This window comes from Notamacropus eugenii, chromosome 2 (genome assembly GCF_028372415.1).
Source record: "Notamacropus eugenii isolate mMacEug1 chromosome 2, mMacEug1.pri_v2, whole genome shotgun sequence".
NCBI classification, from domain to species: domain Eukaryota; kingdom Metazoa; phylum Chordata; class Mammalia; order Diprotodontia; family Macropodidae; genus Notamacropus; species Notamacropus eugenii.
In genome coordinates, this window is record NC_092873.1 from 439,599,809 (window position 1) to 439,619,953 (window position 20,145).

General features: G+C 44.5%; 1 protein-coding gene and 1 long non-coding RNA gene across 2 annotated transcripts in view; one reads left to right on the plus strand and one right to left on the minus strand.

Annotated features, from left to right (window-relative positions):
* CACNA1S (calcium voltage-gated channel subunit alpha1 S) overlaps window positions 1-19,311 on the plus strand; it is a 102,322-nt gene extending 83,011 nt beyond the window's left edge. Inside the window, exons 30-44 of the mRNA XM_072648237.1 lie at window positions 346-474; window positions 994-1,059; window positions 2,699-2,790; window positions 3,576-3,735; window positions 6,623-6,750; window positions 7,229-7,325; window positions 8,070-8,172; window positions 11,619-11,720; window positions 12,560-12,684; window positions 13,357-13,485; window positions 14,202-14,443; window positions 16,064-16,140; window positions 17,103-17,212; window positions 17,479-17,625; window positions 18,749-19,311. Of these exons, the coding sequence (XP_072504338.1) occupies window positions 346-474; window positions 994-1,059; window positions 2,699-2,790; window positions 3,576-3,735; window positions 6,623-6,750; window positions 7,229-7,325; window positions 8,070-8,172; window positions 11,619-11,720; window positions 12,560-12,684; window positions 13,357-13,485; window positions 14,202-14,443; window positions 16,064-16,140; window positions 17,103-17,212; window positions 17,479-17,625; window positions 18,749-18,994 (1,953 nt within the window). The 3' untranslated portion in view covers window positions 18,995-19,311. The remainder of the gene's footprint in view (window positions 1-345; window positions 475-993; window positions 1,060-2,698; window positions 2,791-3,575; window positions 3,736-6,622; window positions 6,751-7,228; window positions 7,326-8,069; window positions 8,173-11,618; window positions 11,721-12,559; window positions 12,685-13,356; window positions 13,486-14,201; window positions 14,444-16,063; window positions 16,141-17,102; window positions 17,213-17,478; window positions 17,626-18,748) is intronic.
* Window positions 68-20,145, minus strand: part of LOC140529525 (uncharacterized) — a 31,340-nt gene continuing 11,262 nt past the window's right edge. The window contains exon 2 of the long non-coding RNA XR_011975579.1: window positions 68-659. This is a non-coding gene — a long non-coding RNA (uncharacterized lncRNA). The remainder of the gene's footprint in view (window positions 660-20,145) is intronic.

Sequence of the window (20,145 nt, forward strand, 5' to 3'; positions counted from 1 at the left end):
TAAGACACAGATAATTTTGCCTTGACAGTCAGTAACCAAAGTAGGAATAGGATCCAGAACCCCTGACTCCTAGACTTGTTGTTTTTTATCTACAAGTACATTTCCTAGAGTAGGAGTATTGGGACACACGAAGCAGGGAAAGACATTTCCTCCCAGAGGTCATGGAAGTTTCAGTACTGATGCTGGCTGAGGGATGCGGGTTCACCTTAGAGGCAGGGAGGCAGTCCCCATCAAGTGGAGCCAGATCAGCCCTGCTCCAAGGGGGCTGCTCCAGAGGCCTCAGCTCAGGAGCCAAGGACAAGGCCTCCTTCCTTAGACGAATTTCTGGGGCTGCTGCCCCGGCAGGACCCTGATGAGAGCGCCCGCATATCCAGCGCCTTTTTCCGCCTGTTCCGAGTCATGAGGCTGATCAAGCTATTGAGCCGGGGTGAGGGTGTCCGAACGCTCCTCTGGACCTTCATCAAGTCTTTCCAGGTGGGTATCTCTGGGCTCCACAAAATTTACTCCTTGATGCCTTCTGGGGGCCTATAGTTAGGTCTGGGTAAGAGACCTCCATCACCTGGCTGCTGGGGAGATGATAGTTCATCAAAGCCAAATGAGAGGCATCAACTTTCTGTCCCCCAAACCGGGGGCCCCACTAACATCAGGAAGTGACAGACCTGTAAGGTGAGAGGGAGGGAGAGGCATTATGGCAATGTAGCATAGTAGGTGTGCTGGTCTTGGCGTTCAAATTTCCTGGGTTCAAGCCCAGACTGATATATCCTAGCTGGGTAATAATGAGCACATCACCCGACCTCTCAGTGCCCCCAGACAGCTAAATCGACTGTTCCAGAATCATACCAGCCTTTTGGAGCCAGTTTCCACAGTGAGAGTTTAGAACACTGCTGAAACCATGTGTAGAGCAAAAAGAAGGGCTAGGGAGAGCTTGCCCCCTGGGGCCCCCACTCTGGGACACAACGCAGCTCTCCTAACCCTTCTGGCTTTGTCCCCTAGGCTTTGCCGTATGTGGCCCTACTGATTGTCATGCTCTTTTTTATCTATGCGGTCATTGGAATGCAGGTGAGGATGGGGTTCAGGTGGGAACCCTGGGAATAACTGGGGGCTGGGGGCTCTCCTCTTAGAGGGAGACTCTAACATGGTGACGGGAAGAGGAAGGGGAGGAGCAAACAGTGCTCTGCCAGTATCCTAGCATAGGACAGCTAGACCAAGGGAGGGAATGGAAGTAGACCCTGGAGACTGGAAAACCCAGGAGGGCACCAACACGGTGGAGTTTGTCTGCCTTGCGTCCTACATACAAAAAGTGCTCAGGCTCTTGACTCAAACATCATTCCTCACAGTTGTACTATTTTGGGCATTGTTTTTTTTAACCAGACCTGTAATTAAATGGTTATGGGGGGGGGGGAGGGGTGCGGCGGGGAACGTCCTGAAGAGGAAATACTTTCTAAATCAGTGCAGATCCGCACCTTCTCTGCAATTTATAGCCTTAAAGAGTGGTCTTCACACTGAGAGGCAGTGACTTGCTCAGGATCATATAGACATGTTGTGTTTGAAGTAGGGTTTAAACCTGGGCCTTCTTGGCTCAGAAGCTAGCTCTCTGTCTACTACACCATACTGCCCAACGTTATGTAGCATAAGAATGGCCCTCTTTCTCATCTTTGCTCCTTCTCTCGCTGCCTCCTCCTCTTCCTCCTCACCAGCTCCCACCATCTGAGGCTGGTCCTGCCCAGACTGAACAAATGGGGAACTCTGCTGAGCTTCACCCAGCTTCAGTTCCAATAATGACTCTGAAAGGAGGAGGGATGAGCCATCCATCAATCCTTACAAGTTTACCTGACCCCAAGAGAGAACCAGAAGAAATCCTGAAAGATAGATAGAGTCTGGAGGCCCAAGCCGGAGAACATCCCTTTAGGAGACCCTTGAAGGCCCAAGAAGTCTGAGTTTTCTTCCCTGTGCAAACTACACACACACACACACACACACACACACACCAGCCCATACCCTAAAATGTTCCCAGTTTACATGAAATGCTGCCTCTGAGGTCTCTACTAGGAAAATCATCCTTTTAAAAAGGGCATTACCCTTCAAAAAGCATGTCTGCATAAAAGATAAAGATCTGACCTCAAAGTCAGGAAGACCCCTGGTTTCAAACGCCACCTCTAAAACATACTGGCAGGGTAAGGCTGGTCAAGTCACTTAGCATCTTACTGCTCTGGGCAGTTCTCAAAGTCAATATACATTATTTCAATTCCCACTGCATATATGCATTAGACTAAAACCAATTATCATATTTTTATAACTTCAAATAGTGCAGTTTTGAATGCATGAGACCACATCAGGAGATTCATTCACATTAATTGAGACCTGGCTATCAACTTCAGAGGAGGTGCCTACCTGCCTTGCTATGGGTTTCCTCACCTGGGAGTCTCTTCCACCAACCATAGGTCCTTTGTTCTTTAAAGCCTTGACCTATGACCTGATAAGAGGAAGATGTTCATTCCATTTAGAGTAATAAAAATAGTTTCTTGGGGGGTGGGGGGTTTGAGTTCTCATGGCCTGAAAGTGTAGAAAGTGAGAAAGATGGAGAAGTGGGGAGAGGGTAATAAGGGTGAGAAGCTTGGGTGGTGAGAATAGGAAATAAGGTTAATTGAGAGATCTTCACATCCTGAACCTGGGAACTGTAGCCTTCTTTGCCCTGCAGATGTTTGGGAAAATTGCCATGGTGGATGGGACCCAAATCAATAGGAATAATAACTTCCAGACGTTCCCACAAGCCGTGCTCCTGCTTTTCAGGTAGGAGTCGTGAGAATTTTAACTAGGATTTCTTTTACCAGAAACAGAAGAATGGGGTTGCAGGGGATATGGAGGGGTTAGAGGTGTTTGGGGGAGGGGAAGATGTTGAATGTACCACATAGTACTATACATTGGCGAAAGACTTTGAGACAGGGCATGGATAGTGGTTATAAGAAGGTAGTAAGTCTTCTGGGGGAGGAAAACATTCCCCATCTTGGGGGTGTTAGCATCCTGAAGCAAAACCTCATTTGCTTGTGCTAGTTAGACTTTGGGGAGTCTTCCCCTTTTCCATTCCTGACTACTGCCTCAAGAGCTACCTGGATAAGGAAAATGCTTCCTTTCTCCCTGGTCTGCTCCCATTTAAGCACATGGACTGTTCATCCACTATACTGCCATATTCCTTGTTGAGGCTGGAATCCAGTTCACCCAGCCTGGAACTCCTGGGGGCAAGACTACATGCTTTCTTTCCTTAAAATCTGTCTTATTATGACTCCATACAAGCCACTTTCCTGTGTGTTCCTAAATTTACCCCCTTGGCAACTTTTGTCCTGAAAGCTCAGCTTGGTTTGGCCCTTAGGCTTCTCCATAATTTAAGGTCATGGATTCTTGCAGCATTCCCATGAAGAATGAAGATGTTGGGAGTCAAAGGGCAAAGGATAACTAGATAAAGGCAGTGATAAGTGCTGGTTATACAGTAATGTGAGGACAAAGTCAGCGTTGGAATCCTGGCATCCTGGCATTTATTCTAGGTTTGAAAAAACTAACAGAAGCCTGTCTCCTCCTAGGTGTGCAACAGGAGAGGCATGGCAGGAAATCTTGCTGGCCTGCACCTACGGAAAGCTCTGTGACCCGAAGTCTGATGCCAGTGTTGGGGAGGAGTATACCTGTGGCACAGGCTTTGCCTATTTCTACTTCATCAGCTTCTATATGCTCTGTGCCTTCCTGGTAAGTCATCCACTTAGGGATCATGGAGGTCAGGGACAGAGATAAAAATGAGAACCAAAGGTACAGATTGGCCTTTTGGACTTTTCTTTCTTTTTAAACTTTTTTGTTATTTTTAATTAAATTTTATTTTTTACATGAATAAGCATTTCTTTTTTCTTCCCCCACTTCCCTCCCCTCCAAAAAGAAAAGAAAAACACAACTTGTAGCAAATATACATAGCCAAGCAAAACAAATTCCTCCACTGGCCATGTCCACATGTAGGAATCTTATTCTGTACCTTGAGTTTGCCACCTCTCTGCCAGTAAGTGTCTAGCATGTTTCATCACTGGTCCTCTGGAATCACGGATGGTCACCACCTTGAACAGTTCCTAAGCCTCAATATTTCCATCTCAGTCTTTGTTTAATCCAGGTTCTTTTATAAACTCATTAGGAAAAGGAAGATATACTCTAACTCATCTCCCCATGGGTAAATCTGAAACTTCTATTAGATATCTGTTATTTTTTCCTTTACATAAATCAAAATTTTCCCATTTCATATGTGTGTGTATTTGTGTAAAATATACAAAAATATTTCACACCTATAATCCCCTGCCTTTGCAAGGAAAGGAAGGAGGTATATATTCTCATGTCTTCTCTAAGTTTGGTTATTATAATTAAATAGCATTAATTTGAGGGTTTGTTCCTTCCACTTACTTTGTTGGAGTCCATATATTGTAGTCTACATATTTGTCTTATGTATATGTATACATATATATATATAGTGTGTGTGTATACATATACACACACATCTATATGTGTGGAGAGAGAGAGTTTTCCTGGTTTTACTTATTTCATTCTATTTCAATTCATAAAAGTCTCCTCATATTTGCCTAAATTCTTCATCATTCATTATGATCCCATAATATCCTATTATCTTTACGTAAGACATTTTGTTTTGCCATCCCCCAGTTTATAGGCTCTACTTCATTATCACAAAAAGTGACACCATGATTTTGGTGTCCATGAGGTGACATCCTTTTTAGAAGGTTAGCCTGCAGAACACGTACACAGTAATAACAATATTTTAAGGATGATCAACTGTGAAAGACAGAGCTACCATGATCAATACAATAATCCAAGACAACTCCAAAGGACCCATGATGAAAAGTGCTATCCACCTCCAGAGAGAGAACTGATGAACTCTGAGTGTAGATTGAAGCATTTTTTGCTTTATTTTTCTTGGTTTTTTTTCCACACTGTGACTAATGTAGACATATGTTTTGCATGTTTTCACATGAGTATCATACTATTTGCCTTCTCAGTGGGTAGAGGAGGGACTGGAGCAAGGAAGAGAACTTGGAACTCAAATTTTTAAAAAATGAATGTTAAAAAAGCCAAATATAAGGATAAAATAAATAAAAGGCTATCCTAGTGATACCTGTGCATCATAAATGCCATCTACCCAGTTGCCTCTGTCAGGTTTTCATTCCCTAATTAGGAGAGGTAGTTTGGCATAACAAAGAGTGCTGGAATTGGAGGCAGGAAGGCCTAGGTTCAGATCTCATCTCTGATACTTACATGTGACCATGGGCAGATCACTTAGAAACTCTAACCTTTAGTTTCCTCATCTATAAAATGGTTTTAATAATGCCTGTAGTAAGTCAGGCATGGTAGCACCTATCTATGGTCTCTGTTACAGGGGAGTTTGGGAGTTCTGAAATGCTGTGGAGCTAAACTGATTGGGTATCCACACTGTCTAGCACCAATATGGTGGGCAGCCTAAGGGTAGTAGAAGGGGGAGGATCTAATCTATTTTGGAAACAGAAAGGGTCAAAGTCCGCAGGTCAATCAACAGTGGGATCAGTTCCACGAGTGGCCACTGCCCTTCCAGCCTAGGTGAGATAGGGAAGGAAGAAAGAGAAGGAGAGAGAGAGAGAAGAAAGGGGGGGGGAGGGAGGGAGGGAGGGAGGAAGGAAGGAAGGAAGGAAGGAAGGAAGGAAGGAAGGAAGGAAGGAAGGAAGGAAGGAAGGAAGGGAGGGAGGGAAGAAGGAAGGAAGGAAGGAAGGAAGGAAGGAAGGAAGGAAGGAAGGAAGGAAGGAAGGAAGGAAGGAAGGAAGGAAGGAAGGAAGAGAGAGATTCCCACAGTATCCACCTCACAAGGTTTTTTTCAGGCTCAAATGAGAAATTATGTGTAAAATTCTGTGTTATCAATTATTACTTTTACAGGAGAGTTAATGCAACCTCATGTTTGTGAAAGGACTTCCTACAAGGTCTTTAAATATGATTTCACTCACCCTAAAATCACTGTTTAGAAAAGTCACGCCCCTCCCCACCAAGGGGACTCTGGATCCAGAGAATTTTAAGTCATCTGTCCAGTATCATGAGAGTCCATTGTGAGGAACAAGAGAAAAAGCTCTTGTCCTCCTGGACCCCACACCCAGCTTTCTACTCACAGGGAAGATCTGAGAGAGCTAGCTCTTCAGCATCTCAATCTTTTCCTCTTCACCAGTGACTCCTGTCCCATCTTCCCCTTTTGCCCATCACTTCTTTTGCTTTTTGCTTACTTTGATACCTTATACTTTATATCCTTTCCAAATATGTCTCCCCAGAGAGCTATCTCTTACAACAAAGACTAAAATTAGAAAGAAAAGAAATCATATCAATCAACAGTCAGCTGAGTTTGACAGTCAGTGCAGAGAGAGGAGGGGAAGGGAAGGGAATAAAGCATTTATAGAATATTTACTATGCACCAGGCTCTGTGCTAATCACTTTACAAATATTAGTTGCAACGTTTGCAGCTAATTGGACTGCAGCGTTCCACATCCATAGTCCCCCACCTCTACTGAGAAGTCTCCCAATTGTTTCTAGCTATTCATGCTTGGGAACTTTGTGGTTCTTCTCCTTGCAGATCATCAACCTCTTTGTGGCTGTCATCATGGACAACTTTGACTACCTCACCCGAGACTGGTCCATCCTAGGCCCACATCACCTGGATGAGTTCAAGAAGATCTGGGCTGAGTATGACCCTGAAGCTAAGTAAGTATAGCCGGTGCAAGGGACCCTGGTTTCTGACTGTCCCCTAAAATCTCCATCTCTCACTCCTAGTTGGGAGTCTGTCATACCAACGGTCTATTTAGACTTATTCTCCTGTTAAATCTCCATTTATCCAGGATCCCTTGATGTATGCCTACCTCTGAAATGAGTTTTTTGCCTTAGAGGAAAAAAAAGGAAAAGAACCTAGGGAAGGAAATGTCTTGACCCCTAGATATAGCAACTTCTGGCTCCCTCAATTAAATCATACCCACCCCATAGGTGGAAATGTACCCACTGAGTCCTCTAAGGAATGGCAGCTTAGCCTCTCTCCTGTCAAATCTGGACCTTAGAGAATGGTCTCTGAATCCTAGAGCAGGACATTTCCACATTTCCTGGTCTTCTTCCCCATCTCCAGCTCCCTGAGGGGAGAGGGGTTCCAGGTGGGATGGTAAACTCAATAAGTTGTGCTCTTATCTTCTAGGGGTAGAATCAAGCATCTGGATGTTGTGACCCTGTTGAGACGGATCCAACCCCCTTTGGGCTTTGGGAAGTTCTGCCCTCACCGGGTGGCATGTAAGGTAACCAATGTAACTTATGCTTTGCCAGGGAGGTCCTGTATTAGAAGCTGAGGAGTTGTGGAGATTCTCTGGGTGGGAGGCATGTGTTCTCACTTGGGTCAGGTATTTCCCAGTCCTCTGGGTCCCTATGTGGAGACTTGTAAGATCTTTCTCTCAACTTTGCACAATCCATGTAGTGTGGTCTCACAGTATACTGTAGTAGAAAGTGGATTGGGCTAGTAGCAGGAGACCTAGGTTATAGTCCTGGAAGAGAGAGAATATGGCCTAATGTGTTGAGTCCTGAGCCTGGAGTCAGGAGGTCCTGGGTCTTAGGTCCCACCTCAGACACTTCCTAGCTCTGGTAGGCTATCTCTTTAGTCTCAGTGCCTTTCTTTGTATTGGATTAGAATGCCTCTAAGTTCCACTCTGGCTCTTAATCTAAGATCCCATTAGTCTAAATCAGACACTAACTCTCTGTGTGACATTGAGAAAGTCACTTCAACTCTCCAGGCCTCAGTATCTTTGTCAGATGACAAAACTGGATCAAATAGTGGGAATGAAACCTTCCTGGTCTAACATTCTATCATTCTCTAGAGATTTTCCCTTAAATCCATCTTTCTATCAGTCCACAAAATTTCCTATCTTACACCACCCACACCTTGTCCCCATAATGCTGATGAAGATGGTGCTCACCATCCAAACTTGGCTCCCAATCCAGTCAGTTCCTGCAATTCCATAGGCCCTTCTTTCCCTTTCTTTGTGTAGAGATTAGTAAATATGAACATGCCCCTCAACAGTGATGGCACCGTCACCTTCAATGCTACTCTCTTTGCTCTGGTCCGAACAGCTCTCAAGATCAAGACAGAAGGTGAGAACCCCACCCCCTTTGTGGGGTCCCCTTTTTTCTCCTAGTAGAGGGATATTTTTAACCCATGCACTCCATGCACTCTGACCAAAGAGGGGGCCATCCTTCACCCTTAGCATCCCATTGGTTTATATCATGAGAAAGTAAATAGTGGAGAGTGGGAACAGGGGAAATTCCCAAAACCACGTGGCCCTCTGCCCTACAGGACTCAGAGGGAGTTAGACCATCTCCAGACATAGAACAATAAATAATCCCTGAGGATCTGCTCACATAAATACATGGACACATATCTATGTATGTATGTACACACATGCATGTGTGTGCATGTGTGTTGTGTGTATACATGCATACACATATATACACAAACACATACATACAAATATACATATACACATACATATACACAAACACACACACGCTTTTTTTTTTTTTTTACTCACTCTCTCTTAAGGATATTCTAGAAAGTGTCATGGGTAATAACTATTTTGGCTCAATTCAAGAGAAGGGAACAGAGAGGATGCATAGGAGAACAGCTAGAAGACTGGAAACCAGTTGTCTCCTCAGCTGTATGAAATACATGGATGAGTCAGCTCCCTTAGCTAGGGGGTGCTCACTTGAGGACCTAGAGGGCCACATGTGGCCTTGAGGTCGTCGGTTCCCCACCCCTACCTTAGCTCCACATGCTCTTGACTAGTCCTGTCAACAAAAGGGTCAGTGAAACTCACCAATCAATCAGCAGTCAATGAACCTTTGTTATATGCCAACTATGTGCCAGTCACTGTGCTAAGTGCACCGAGTCACCCTCTACCTCTGTGGCTTAAAATCCAGCTTTCACCCTAGTTGTCCCTCTCTTTGGGCAGATGCTCCCTTCTTCTCAAACCCAAGCTCCCCCTAAAGGATTAGCAAAGAGTTATAGAGAAAGGATATATTGGTATTATATTACAATATATTTACAGAGAAATGATAAAATTACCAACCACTCACAAAATTACATGAAAATTTTGTATAGAATAGTTAAATAACCCAGAATTTCCTAATTCTTTCCAGGGTCTGTTCTGGGCCCTCTTTTCTCTTTTTACCCTCTCAGTTATCTCATCAACACCCATCAGTGCAACTATCACCTCTATGAATATCATTCCCAGATTTAAATACAGTCTAAATTAGACCTACAGATCTAAATTCAGTCTTTGCCCTAGTCTGCACCCATTTGGATGTCCCATCTCAAACTCAACATGTACAAAGCAACTCATTTTCTTCCCATTCTTCATCATCTATTAAACCCACCCATTCTGCAAACTTCCCTATTTCCACTAAAGCCACTACCATTCTTTCAGACACCCCACAGTTTGGAAGACTGCTATTCTCTTGGGCTCCCCTACTTTCTTCACCTCCATATTGGCAGTAAATAGAGCACCAGGCCTGGAGTCAGGAAGATTCATCTTCCTGAGTTCAAATCTGGCCTTAGACACTTCATAGCTATCTGACTCTGTGCAAGTCACTTCACCCAGTTTGCCTCAGTTTCCTCATCTGTAAAATGAGCTGGATAAAGAAATGGCAAACCATGCCAGTACCTTTGCCACGAAAACCACAAATGGGGTCATGAAGAATCAGACATGACTAAAACAACTGGACAACAACATGAGTTGCCAGGTTTTGTCAATTCTATCCCCACATTTCTCTCCTCCATTCCTTTTTCTCTACTTGCATGACTACCTCCATAATTCAGGCCCCCATCGCCTCTTCCCTGCTCTGTTGTAACAGCCTCCCACCTTTCCATCTCTCCCCTCTTCAATCCACCTTCCACAAAGTACTAAGATAATGCTCCTAAAGCACAAACCTAACCATGACATCTCCCTCTTTAAAAAGCTTCATTGGTTTCCTAATTCCTTCAGGGTAAAACGCAAACCACAGCTTGGCATTTTAGAACTTTCCAACTTGACTTTCCAGTGTTATTTTACATTATTTCCGCTCACTTGCTGCGGGTTCCAGTCAATCTGGTTGCCTTCCTGATTCCTGTCATTCCCTCCATTTGTCTCTCAATCTCTGCACAGTCTATTCCCAGTGTTTAGAATGACCTTCGTCCTCACCTTAGAATCCCTGACTTCCTTAAGGTTTAATGCATGTGCCACCTCCCATGAGAAACCTTTCCTGATTCCCCTGATTGTTAGTACTCCCTCCCTTCTCAAATAATTACATCTGTGTTATGTATAATACATACTATATCATATATGTATGTGTATATTTAAATATACATGCTATATATACAAAATACACATATCTACACATGCATATGTGTGTGCATATATACACACACTAAGACTTTGGGGCCACCTTATATCGTGTACATATAATATCTATTATATTATATCATCATATGCTATATTGTATTAATATATTCTAATATATTCTATAACATAATATTATTAGCATATTATATATTATATTATTATGTACCACACAATGATATATGATTGATATAGTATAATAGATATTATAATATAGGTATATAACGTGTATATGTATATGTATAAATATGTATATAAAATACAGGGTGGCCCAAGCTTTAAGTAGCTTTAAGCTTTAGCAGCTTAAAACTGTACTAAAACTTTTAGACTATCTTACATATGTATGTGTGTGCATATATATTTATCAGTCTCTGTGAAAAGTTCTAAACCTGGAGCCTATGTTCTTTTGTTCTCTTAATTGTTCTCTTAATATTTTGATAACCATATTTCAATACATTTGGTTTCCTTTGTAATACTATGTGTCTTATTTTATGCATTTAAAAACATTATTCTGAAAAGGGATCCATAGGTTTCAACAGACTGCCAAAGAGGTCCATGACGCATACAAAAACAGTTTAGCCCCTTTGGCCCCAATTCCATAAACCCCATGAAAGGTCAGTAAGTCTCTGTGCCACTCTGACATGGTCCTTCCTTAGAAGCTCTTCAGCACACAGTCTACCCCATACCCCTGAGCACCTGTGGCTGTTTATTCTACATAATAGCCATCACCAGTTCTCCCTAACATTAATCAAGGTGGAAAAAAGGATTTCTTTACTGGGGGATGGGACATATATTATAGAAACATATTTTGCAAGGGGCAAACATGAGGGAAATAATAGATGAACAAGGAGGTAGATGTTGGAGAACCTTGAAATGCGGGGGTGTTCTGTCCCTAGGGCCCAGACAGCCAAGGTAACGAGAGAACAAAACCAGAGCAAGGTTAGCTTTGGGCCCTGATCGCCAGGGTCAGAGACAGTGAGCCAAGACATGGGCTTCAGACCCACTAGAAGGGCAATGAGGCAAGAAAAATATCCTGTCCTCCCCAGAATGATCGGCTGGCTCTCGAGTTTCTAGAGAGGGCTGGGAGGTCATTTTTGTCTCAAGGGACTGGTGTGGTATGAATGGTATCAGAAGAAGCCATGCCTGCCTCTCACTTGCCACCAGGTAACTTTGAACAGGCCAATGAGGAGCTAAGAGCCATCATCAAGAAGATTTGGAAGAGAACAAGTATGAAGCTCCTGGACCAAGTCATTCCCCCCATTGGAGGTAGGTATGGCTTTAGGGAGCCAAAGGCCAGGGCTTACTTTTAACTTTTATTCTTAACAAATGCTTAATAAAATGCCTATTTCCATATATTATATATATATATATATATATATATAAATGTATGCATATGTATAGTTTGCCTGCTTTGCTTTTTAAGTATAATAAATTCAACCTCTAGTTTTCAAAACTGTCCTGCTCCTCTATGCATTTTTCCAACTTTTCTTGCATTCATTTGTCTGAATTTTTTAAAAAATATACCTCAATTACTCTTTACTGTCTCTTTTTTTTTTGCTACACTATCTCAATTATAAGAGAATAGCAACTTAAAATATATTCCCTTTAAGGGATCAATGGGTAATTCAGTAGTAGTAAGACACAGAAAAGATACTCCCTTCATTCCTCCATACTCTCCCCCATTGAAAGTCTTTGTAACAAATATGCATTGTTTCCCCCAAAAATTCACATATTGACTAAGTCCAAAAATGATTCCATCACTTCTCTGACAAGGATGTTTCATCAATGCCCTTTGGCATCATAGTTGCCACCAAGGTTATTAAAGGAGAGGAAGGAATGGGATTTCCAAGAGAGCCAGTCCTTTGTCATAGAGGAATGCCTTGCTATCAGATATTTAGAATGCCTTTGCATTCATGGAGGTCTGTCAGAGCTGACAGTGAGCGTCAGGATAGAGTATCTCCATTGGCCCAAATAACCAAAGGAAATGAAGCTTTATAATGTCTGATCCCGCTTCTTTCTTCACCCCTTCTACTCCATCAGCCCCACATTGGGCCCTAGAAGCCCACTGTAATTGGGACTCATGGTTCTGTTGGTTAACTCTCTAGATGATGAGGTGACAGTAGGAAAATTCTATGCCACCTTCCTCATCCAAGAGCATTTCCGGAAGTTTATGAAGCGGCAGGAGGAATACTATGGATATCGACCCAAAAAAGACACCGTGCAGATCCAGGTGAGTAGCACAACGAGCCCAGAGATGTCCATACATACACGTCTCCACCATTCTTCCCAGAAGGCATCATCTCTTCCTAAAGTCTAGAATAGAGATGGCACCTTTCCCATATTGCAGGTTCATAGTGTTCAAGCTGGACAGCCTTAGAAGTCATCCATTCTAACTCCCTCCTTGCACAGAGTAACTTGCCTAAGGTCATACAGGTTCTTGCACTATCAATGATAAAGGGAGGAAACTAGGAGAGGTGCATATGTCATTTCTGAATGGCCAAAGGAGATGGATCAGTTTAAGTCAGGGTAAAAGGCAATAGGTATAAATTGCAGCTTAATAAACTTGCATTAGACCATAGCTAACTTATCAAAAGTCAGGTCTAGGCAGCCCAGGAGGGATATGGTGTATCCCCTAGGGCGATTAGCATGAGGACCTTCCTAGATAAGATGAACTAGATGACCTCCCTGGGAACTCCAGGATTGTCTGCTCAGGGAACTTGATGAACCAAAAGGAAAATGAGTGACATAATAGCAAAATGAAAAAGAGATAATGGTGAAACTTTAGGGAGACTGGCTCCCAACATTGGAAACCCGGGTCGGAGGGAGGGAGCACCACTGGGGTTAGGAGCCCCATCTCTTCTCCTTGGTTGCATTAATCATTGCATGTCTTTGCCTGCATAAGGCTGGGCTTCGGAGCATTGAAGAGGAAGCGGCTCCTGAGATCCACCGAGCCATCTCTGGAGATCTGACAGCTGAGGAAGAGCTGGAGAGGGCCATGGTGGAGGCAGCCATGGAAGAGGGGATCTACCGGGTGAGTGAGAGCAGGACAAACTGAATGACTGGAGAGTGGAGGAGCAGTAGCATCCCATGGAAATAAGAGGGGGATGGTGTCAGATCTAGTCACATCAGATAAGTCCAGCCTGACAGCTGGCCGTCCCCTCATCTAACCATCCTCCCCTTTTGTAGCTACTTGACTCCCAGTCTTCACTTCTAACCAAGCAATGCTCTTTCTAATCCCACACACAACAAGGCTCCAAGCCTCATCTTCTTTTCTGTCCAGTAGTGTCCCTCCCCTTCATCCAAATTCTGACTGGTCTCACCTGCCTCCATTCCCTACGGCATCAACTCCAGCCCTTATAGCCATCACTCTGTTCCCCTGTCATGTACTTGCCTTCATGCCTCTTTATTTTGTGATCATTAATTATCATCCACTATTAATGTAATAATTCACATTTCAAGCTGTATCTCCTCTTACCCCTGTATCATTTCCAGCTCCCAGCATGGAAGTTTACCCTACCATCAAGGGGAAGAAACAGCTCTTTAAGGGGGCCTTTAGGGGCAGTGGAGGTGGCAAGCCTCTGGAATACTTCACAACCTATTAGATGGCAGAAGGTGGTCACTCATTTCCCAAGGGTCCTCTGCCTACCTTACTTTCTCTCTTCTAGCCTTGTCTGCCTTAGAATCACTCCCAGCCTATGTTTCCTGGACATGGTTCTCAGCCTTGTTTCTCTTTCCCCTTGGTTCCAGAGGACAGGAGGCCTTTTTGGCCAGGTGGACACCTTCCTAGAGAGGACTGACTCGTTGCCCCCCAATGTTGCCAGCCAGAGGCCCTTGCAGTTCACAGAGATGGAGATGGAGGACATGGACTCCCCTGTCTTCCTAGATGACTTCCCCCCAGAACCACCTGCCAACCCCCTGGCCAGGACTCATGCCAACACAAATGCCAGCAATGCCAATACCAACAATGCCAACAGCTGTGTGTTCTCCAGGTGGTGACTGGAAACTGTCAGCCCTAGGTTTGGGCATGGTAGTCCGGGGGAGGGGAGGACAGCAGGAACAAGGGTCATCCTGCCTGGGGAGGGGAAGGGAAGGAGTGTTTCACTTCATTTCTCCCTTGAAGGAGGGAGTTCTATGGAAAAGGAAATTTAATTTAAAGTCAGGAGACCTGGGTTCCATTTCTGGCTCTATCATTTAGCACCACCAGAACCTTGGAAAAGTCACCGAACCATGTTAGGCCTCAGCATCCTCATCTGTAAAATGAAGGCATTAGGCCAAGTGCTTTCTGAGGACCCTTCCAATGCATGGTGCCACAGGGCAGCTAACGTGGCCTGCAGAGACCCGTTAGACCAGAAGAGGGCATCCCCACGTCAGCAGTGACGCTGCAATTTAAGCCTGAATGCTTTGCTCATTCCACTGACTTGCAGACAGATGGTAGTATCTCTGGGGAGCAGTGAAGTGAATCGATGAGTTTATTGAGCAATTTATTGAAAATATTATTAGTTAAAAAGTAGAATCCTGCAACAATCCAGACTCAGGGGAGGGGAGGGAAAGGTGGTTTATATCCAAGTCACTAAATACTTCAGAAATCTCCAAGGAAGGAAGGAAACAACCATTTATTTAGTGCCTATTATATGTGCCAGGCATTGTGCTAAGTGCCCTACAAATATTTTATCATAGAAGGTACATTCTATTATTATCCCCATTTTATAGTTGAAAAAACTGCGGCAAATAGGGTAAAGTTATTTGCCCAAGGTCATTCAGCTAGTAAGTGTCTAAATCCAGATTTGAACTCAGGTCTTCATGACTCCAGGCCTGGTGCTCTATCCGTTGTACTGTCTAGCTACCTCTGTGAGATTTGGGATATACAATAGTACAGTGGAAGCATGCTAGATTTTGGGACAAAGGGCCTAAGTTAAAATCCCCATTTTGTCACTTGTATGACTTTGGACAACTCACTTAACCTCTGCTTGCCTCAGTTTCCTCAAATGCAAAAAAGGTTAGGACTAGATCAAAGGTGTCAAAAAACTGATCAAAGCATGTTCCTAGTGCAGCTTAAACCAGATTAAAATGCAATTGGGAAATATTTAACAAACTAAACAAAAGTACAATAAAATATATTGTTAATATGTGGTTTTCTAAGTCAACTAACCCACCATTGGGCTAAGAGAGGAAAGTACAGAGCATTTCGGGATGAGCTCAGTGCATCAGCCACCTCCTATATGCAGGAATCTCTCTCCTAGTTCTATAGAGGGAGACCAATTCAATCTAAAAGTATTTACTGAGTACCTACTACATACTTGGTAGAAGGAAAAAACATGGCATTCCAGGAGGGGGGAAATAATGGGAGCAAAGGAGGAGACAGCGGTGAACATGGAGGTAGTGGGTGACAGGAAGAAAGCTGACCAATCTATAGGAGAGGGTAGATGCTATTGGGTGTTGAGACAGGTTGCTCTTTGGCCACAGTGTAGGCATTGTAGTCTCACACTGAAGCCAGATCCATGGGACACGGATCCATCAGAAAAGACAAGAACCATCAGAAAAATTGATGGTGGAAATGGTCACAATGAGGAGTAGGGAGACTGATGGTCTATATCCTGCTTCTGTTTCAGTGTGCATCATGAGAATGAACTTCCAACATCACCTTCTCCAAAGAGGGATGGCCTGTGCTACCCTCACTCTGCCCCAGGTCAGTCCCTTTTGTCTTTGACCCAATGAGAAGCCCAACCTTGTCTGGGATCAACCCCATTCCCAACTTCCCTTCTGCTCCTTTAAACGGGTACTCTCCTCTGAGGAAGTACATTGGTACCTGCTCCAAACCTGCCCCTTCTTGCCTGGTTGGGGGTGGGGGGTAGGATCTCATATTTCTTATGGTAGGCAAGATGAAGGGGTTGCCTTGGAGCTTGTTGCCACAGAAACTGTGTGGGTTGGAAGGTACATCCTCAGCCAGTCCATGTGGGCAGAGTGGGAGGCTGCCTGCTAAATAGTGTGAAGAGAAGAAAGTTTTATAAAGAAACACTTGTGAAAAATATTTCTCCTATCTTCCCTTATGAAAAAAACCCCAGCTTTAGAGAAAATGTATGTAGTTAAGCTACCTGTCTCCAGAAAGCTCTGAATAAAAATTCAACTCCTTAACCCAATCATGGATGTCCTTAACTGGAATTAGTTTATAAGATTAGCTAGCTCTCACCTAGCAAGGTTCAGAGAGGGATGCATGAACAAGTGAGCCAAATGAGTGTGAGGGGAGGGCATCGTGGGGCTGCTCTGAATGAGAGATCACAACATGGGGCTGGAGGACAGTATGAAGATTCTGAGTCGAGGTGACCCAAGGAAATGCTGAGGCAGGAGAGGGGGAGGGTAAGGCCTTCTCCCAAGAAAAGATGTTTTGAAGAACAGGCTGCTTTGGACTGGCCCATATCCCTGATGTCTCCCCTTCCTAAACTTGTAAAGGTGGAGACCACAGAAACTGGAGATGCCTGATGCTAATGAGGCCTGAGCATGTCCTTTTCAGTGAGATGTCTTTGACTATTCTGGCTTCCTGCAGTCCTGGCAAAGGTTGCCAGCGTGCCAAGGGCCCTACCAGGTCCCACTGGGGCTATTAACTTGACAATAGTCAGTCAGTGGTCAAGCCAACCCCCCTTCTCCCAGCAGAACATCAAGGTGCTGTTTATCCAGAGAAGCAGAAGGTCAGAATAACAAGGAAACAGGCAACCAGCCTGGTGGCATCCTCAGGGGTCCAAGCTTCCACCTCCCCTGACCAGGTAATAAAGGTGAAAGTCACATATAGACACATGATCTCCTTCCTGAAACTGAGTCAGAGGACAATATAAGTATTGGTCGAGAGGGAAAGGGGATGGAGGGGAAAGGGAAACACTGGCATAGCAGACATCAGTCCTTAATCAGAAATGGACCAGAAATCCTGAGTCTCTTTCCTGTGGTGGGTGACTAAGATTCCCTCCAGTGAACTAGTCCCCAAAGAAGTCTAATGCCCCTTCTGAGACCTATTTCCTTATCCATTTGGGATCAGCTTCACAGGAAGAAAAATAGCATTTCCAGGGAGAGGGAGAGCCCCATTCCAGAGTCCCAGTATACAACGATCACAGGTGGCAGGAAGCATATGGACCCAGAAGCTCCTGCATCTTCTACACCAGCTACTGCCCGACTGATCAGGAAGGTGAGTCTATGACTGGTGACATGTCCAGAATTAAGGGAATGAGGAGGGAAGAAGATTTCAGCTTGGGTAGAGGTAGAAGCCATGAGAAGGGAAGACAGTATGACCTACCTGGTGGCTAGAGGGCTGGCCTCAGAATTAGGAAGACCTGGATTTAAATCCAGCCTCTGACACTAGTTGAGTGGCCCAAGTCAACCCTTAGGGCTCCCAGACAATTCTCCAAAACCATAAATCGCAGAACAAATGCAGACCCTCATTGGTAGAGGAAGTTGCCTACATTATTTCAACAGCACATCTAAATCCCTATGCAAGATAGAGCACTAGCTCTCAAGTCAGCATGTGGCTTCAAATCAAGCCTCTGACATTTAATAACAATAATAACAGCACCTAGAAATTTACAAAGTACTTTACAACTATTACCTCATCTGATCTCCACAACAACCCTGGGAAGTAGGTACTATTATCATCCTCATCCTTCAGGTAAGGAAACAGGCAAACTGAAGTGAAATGACTTGCCCAGAGTCTGAAGCTGGATTTTTAACGCAGATCTTTGTAATTTCAAGTCCTGTCTTCTCTTCATTGTGCTGCCTAGCTACTTCTATGATTTTGAGCAAGTCACTCAACCTCTGTGCTCCTCAGTTTCCTTATTTGTAAAATGAGGGGATTGGACTAGGATGTCTCTCAGTTCTACATTTGTCATCTCCTCTGCACACACACCCCTAATCTGTCTGCCTCAGTTCCTCACCTATGAAATGAGTATAATAATATGAACACCTACCTCCCAGGGTTTTTGTGAGAATCAAAAGAGATAATATTTTTAATATGCTTTGCAAACCTTAGAGTGTGGTGGTGGTTGCCATCATCCCCATCATCATTATCAATTATCATCATATCTCAGGAGATTGACTTAAACCTATATGCTCTGATTGAAGAACAATGCCCATGACAGCATAGGGGTTTAGACCTGCCACTGAATTGAGAAGGGGATGGATCCTTAAGGGTTGGGACAGGTGAACCAGTGTAGCCCCAGGGTCATATGGATAAGGAGTGCCTACTCTGAGAAAGCCAGATCCCACCAAGGCACAAGAAGTTACCCATGCCCTTGCTTTCTCTTGTCTCTGGACAGGCTCTGGTTCAGGGTGGCCTGGACACCCTGGCTGGTGACACTGGCTTCGTGGTGGCAACTGGACAGGCGTTAGCTGATGCCTGCCAGATGGAACCAGAGGAAGTAGAGGAGGCGGCAAACAAGCTACTGAAAGAAGACAGGAACAGTACCCCTCCATCCCTGGAGCCTCAAGCCATAGGGCCTAGCCCAGGCAGCTACAATGGGCCTTGGGGCTCCCAAGAGGCCCTCATCTCCACCCCACTGTGAATCTCCTCACTGAATTAGCCCCTTTAGAATGGCCATAACAGAATGGCCCTGGTGTGGCAGAGGGTTGAACCTGGGAACAGAGCATCTTCCCACCAGGGTAGCTATCTAATTAACTGATTGACAGGTGGTTACAAAACATTGTGAAAAATCAGAAGGATGCAGCTGCTGACTGGCTCCCTTCCCCCTCAGGAGTCTGATTGAAGGGAGCCTCCCCAGATCATCCACAGAGGCCAGGGCAGACTCATATCTGTATGTGACTGGCACAGCATTATTACTGGCAGGGCATTAAAGACCCCTAAGTGTGACACCAGCACTCAGCATCTGCCTGTCTCCTTTCTTGGACCCAAGCCCTTTCACTCCTTGACCTGGAACAACCCTGAGATCCCCACCTCCCTCTCAGACCCAGAAACCCATTGATTTGACATCAGGAGAATCTATCTCCATCTGGAGGCAGAAGTAGTCTGATTCTAACAGAAATCCAAGGCAATATCGTCATATTATGGTACTTCAGCTTGTTTCAATGCCTAAGGATTTTTTCCTCTTGTAAGATCCTTGAAAATAAAATCCTAGAAATGGGATTATGCAGAAAAGAGAAATTTGAACTAGGAGAAGTACAGGGGAGGGGGACAGACAAATCTTCCCTGATTATAGAAATAGAAATGGAGATGAGGGAGAGGCAGACTGTAGGGTGGGATTAGACCCAGCTCCCCAGCAGGACTGTCTGACACAGCAAGCTTAAAGGGTCTTTCAGGGAGCTTCCATCTGTCACCTGAGTAGCCCAACTAAGGACAGTGTCTGTCTCAGATACCCTGGCATCTCTGGGTCAGCCCCTCTGCCAACTGCAGGAGCCCTGACTCCTGCAGTCTGAAATCCATTTAAGGGTTTAGCCAGAGAAAGGGAAGGGGAGGGTGGGTGGGTGGGGGTGTGTGTGTGTGTGTGTGTGTGTGTGTGTGTGTGTGTGTGTGTGTGTGTGTGTGTGTGTGTGTGTGTGTGTGTGTATGTGTGTGTGTACGTGAACTGAGGGTGGGGGATATCAACATTCTCCCCTGAGCCAAGCCCAAGTTTCTGACAGCTGGTAAAGCTAATCAAGGAGCTAGCCTGGCAATATGCACTGTGACTCTTACATGCAAAGTGCCTGAGCTGTTGACTCC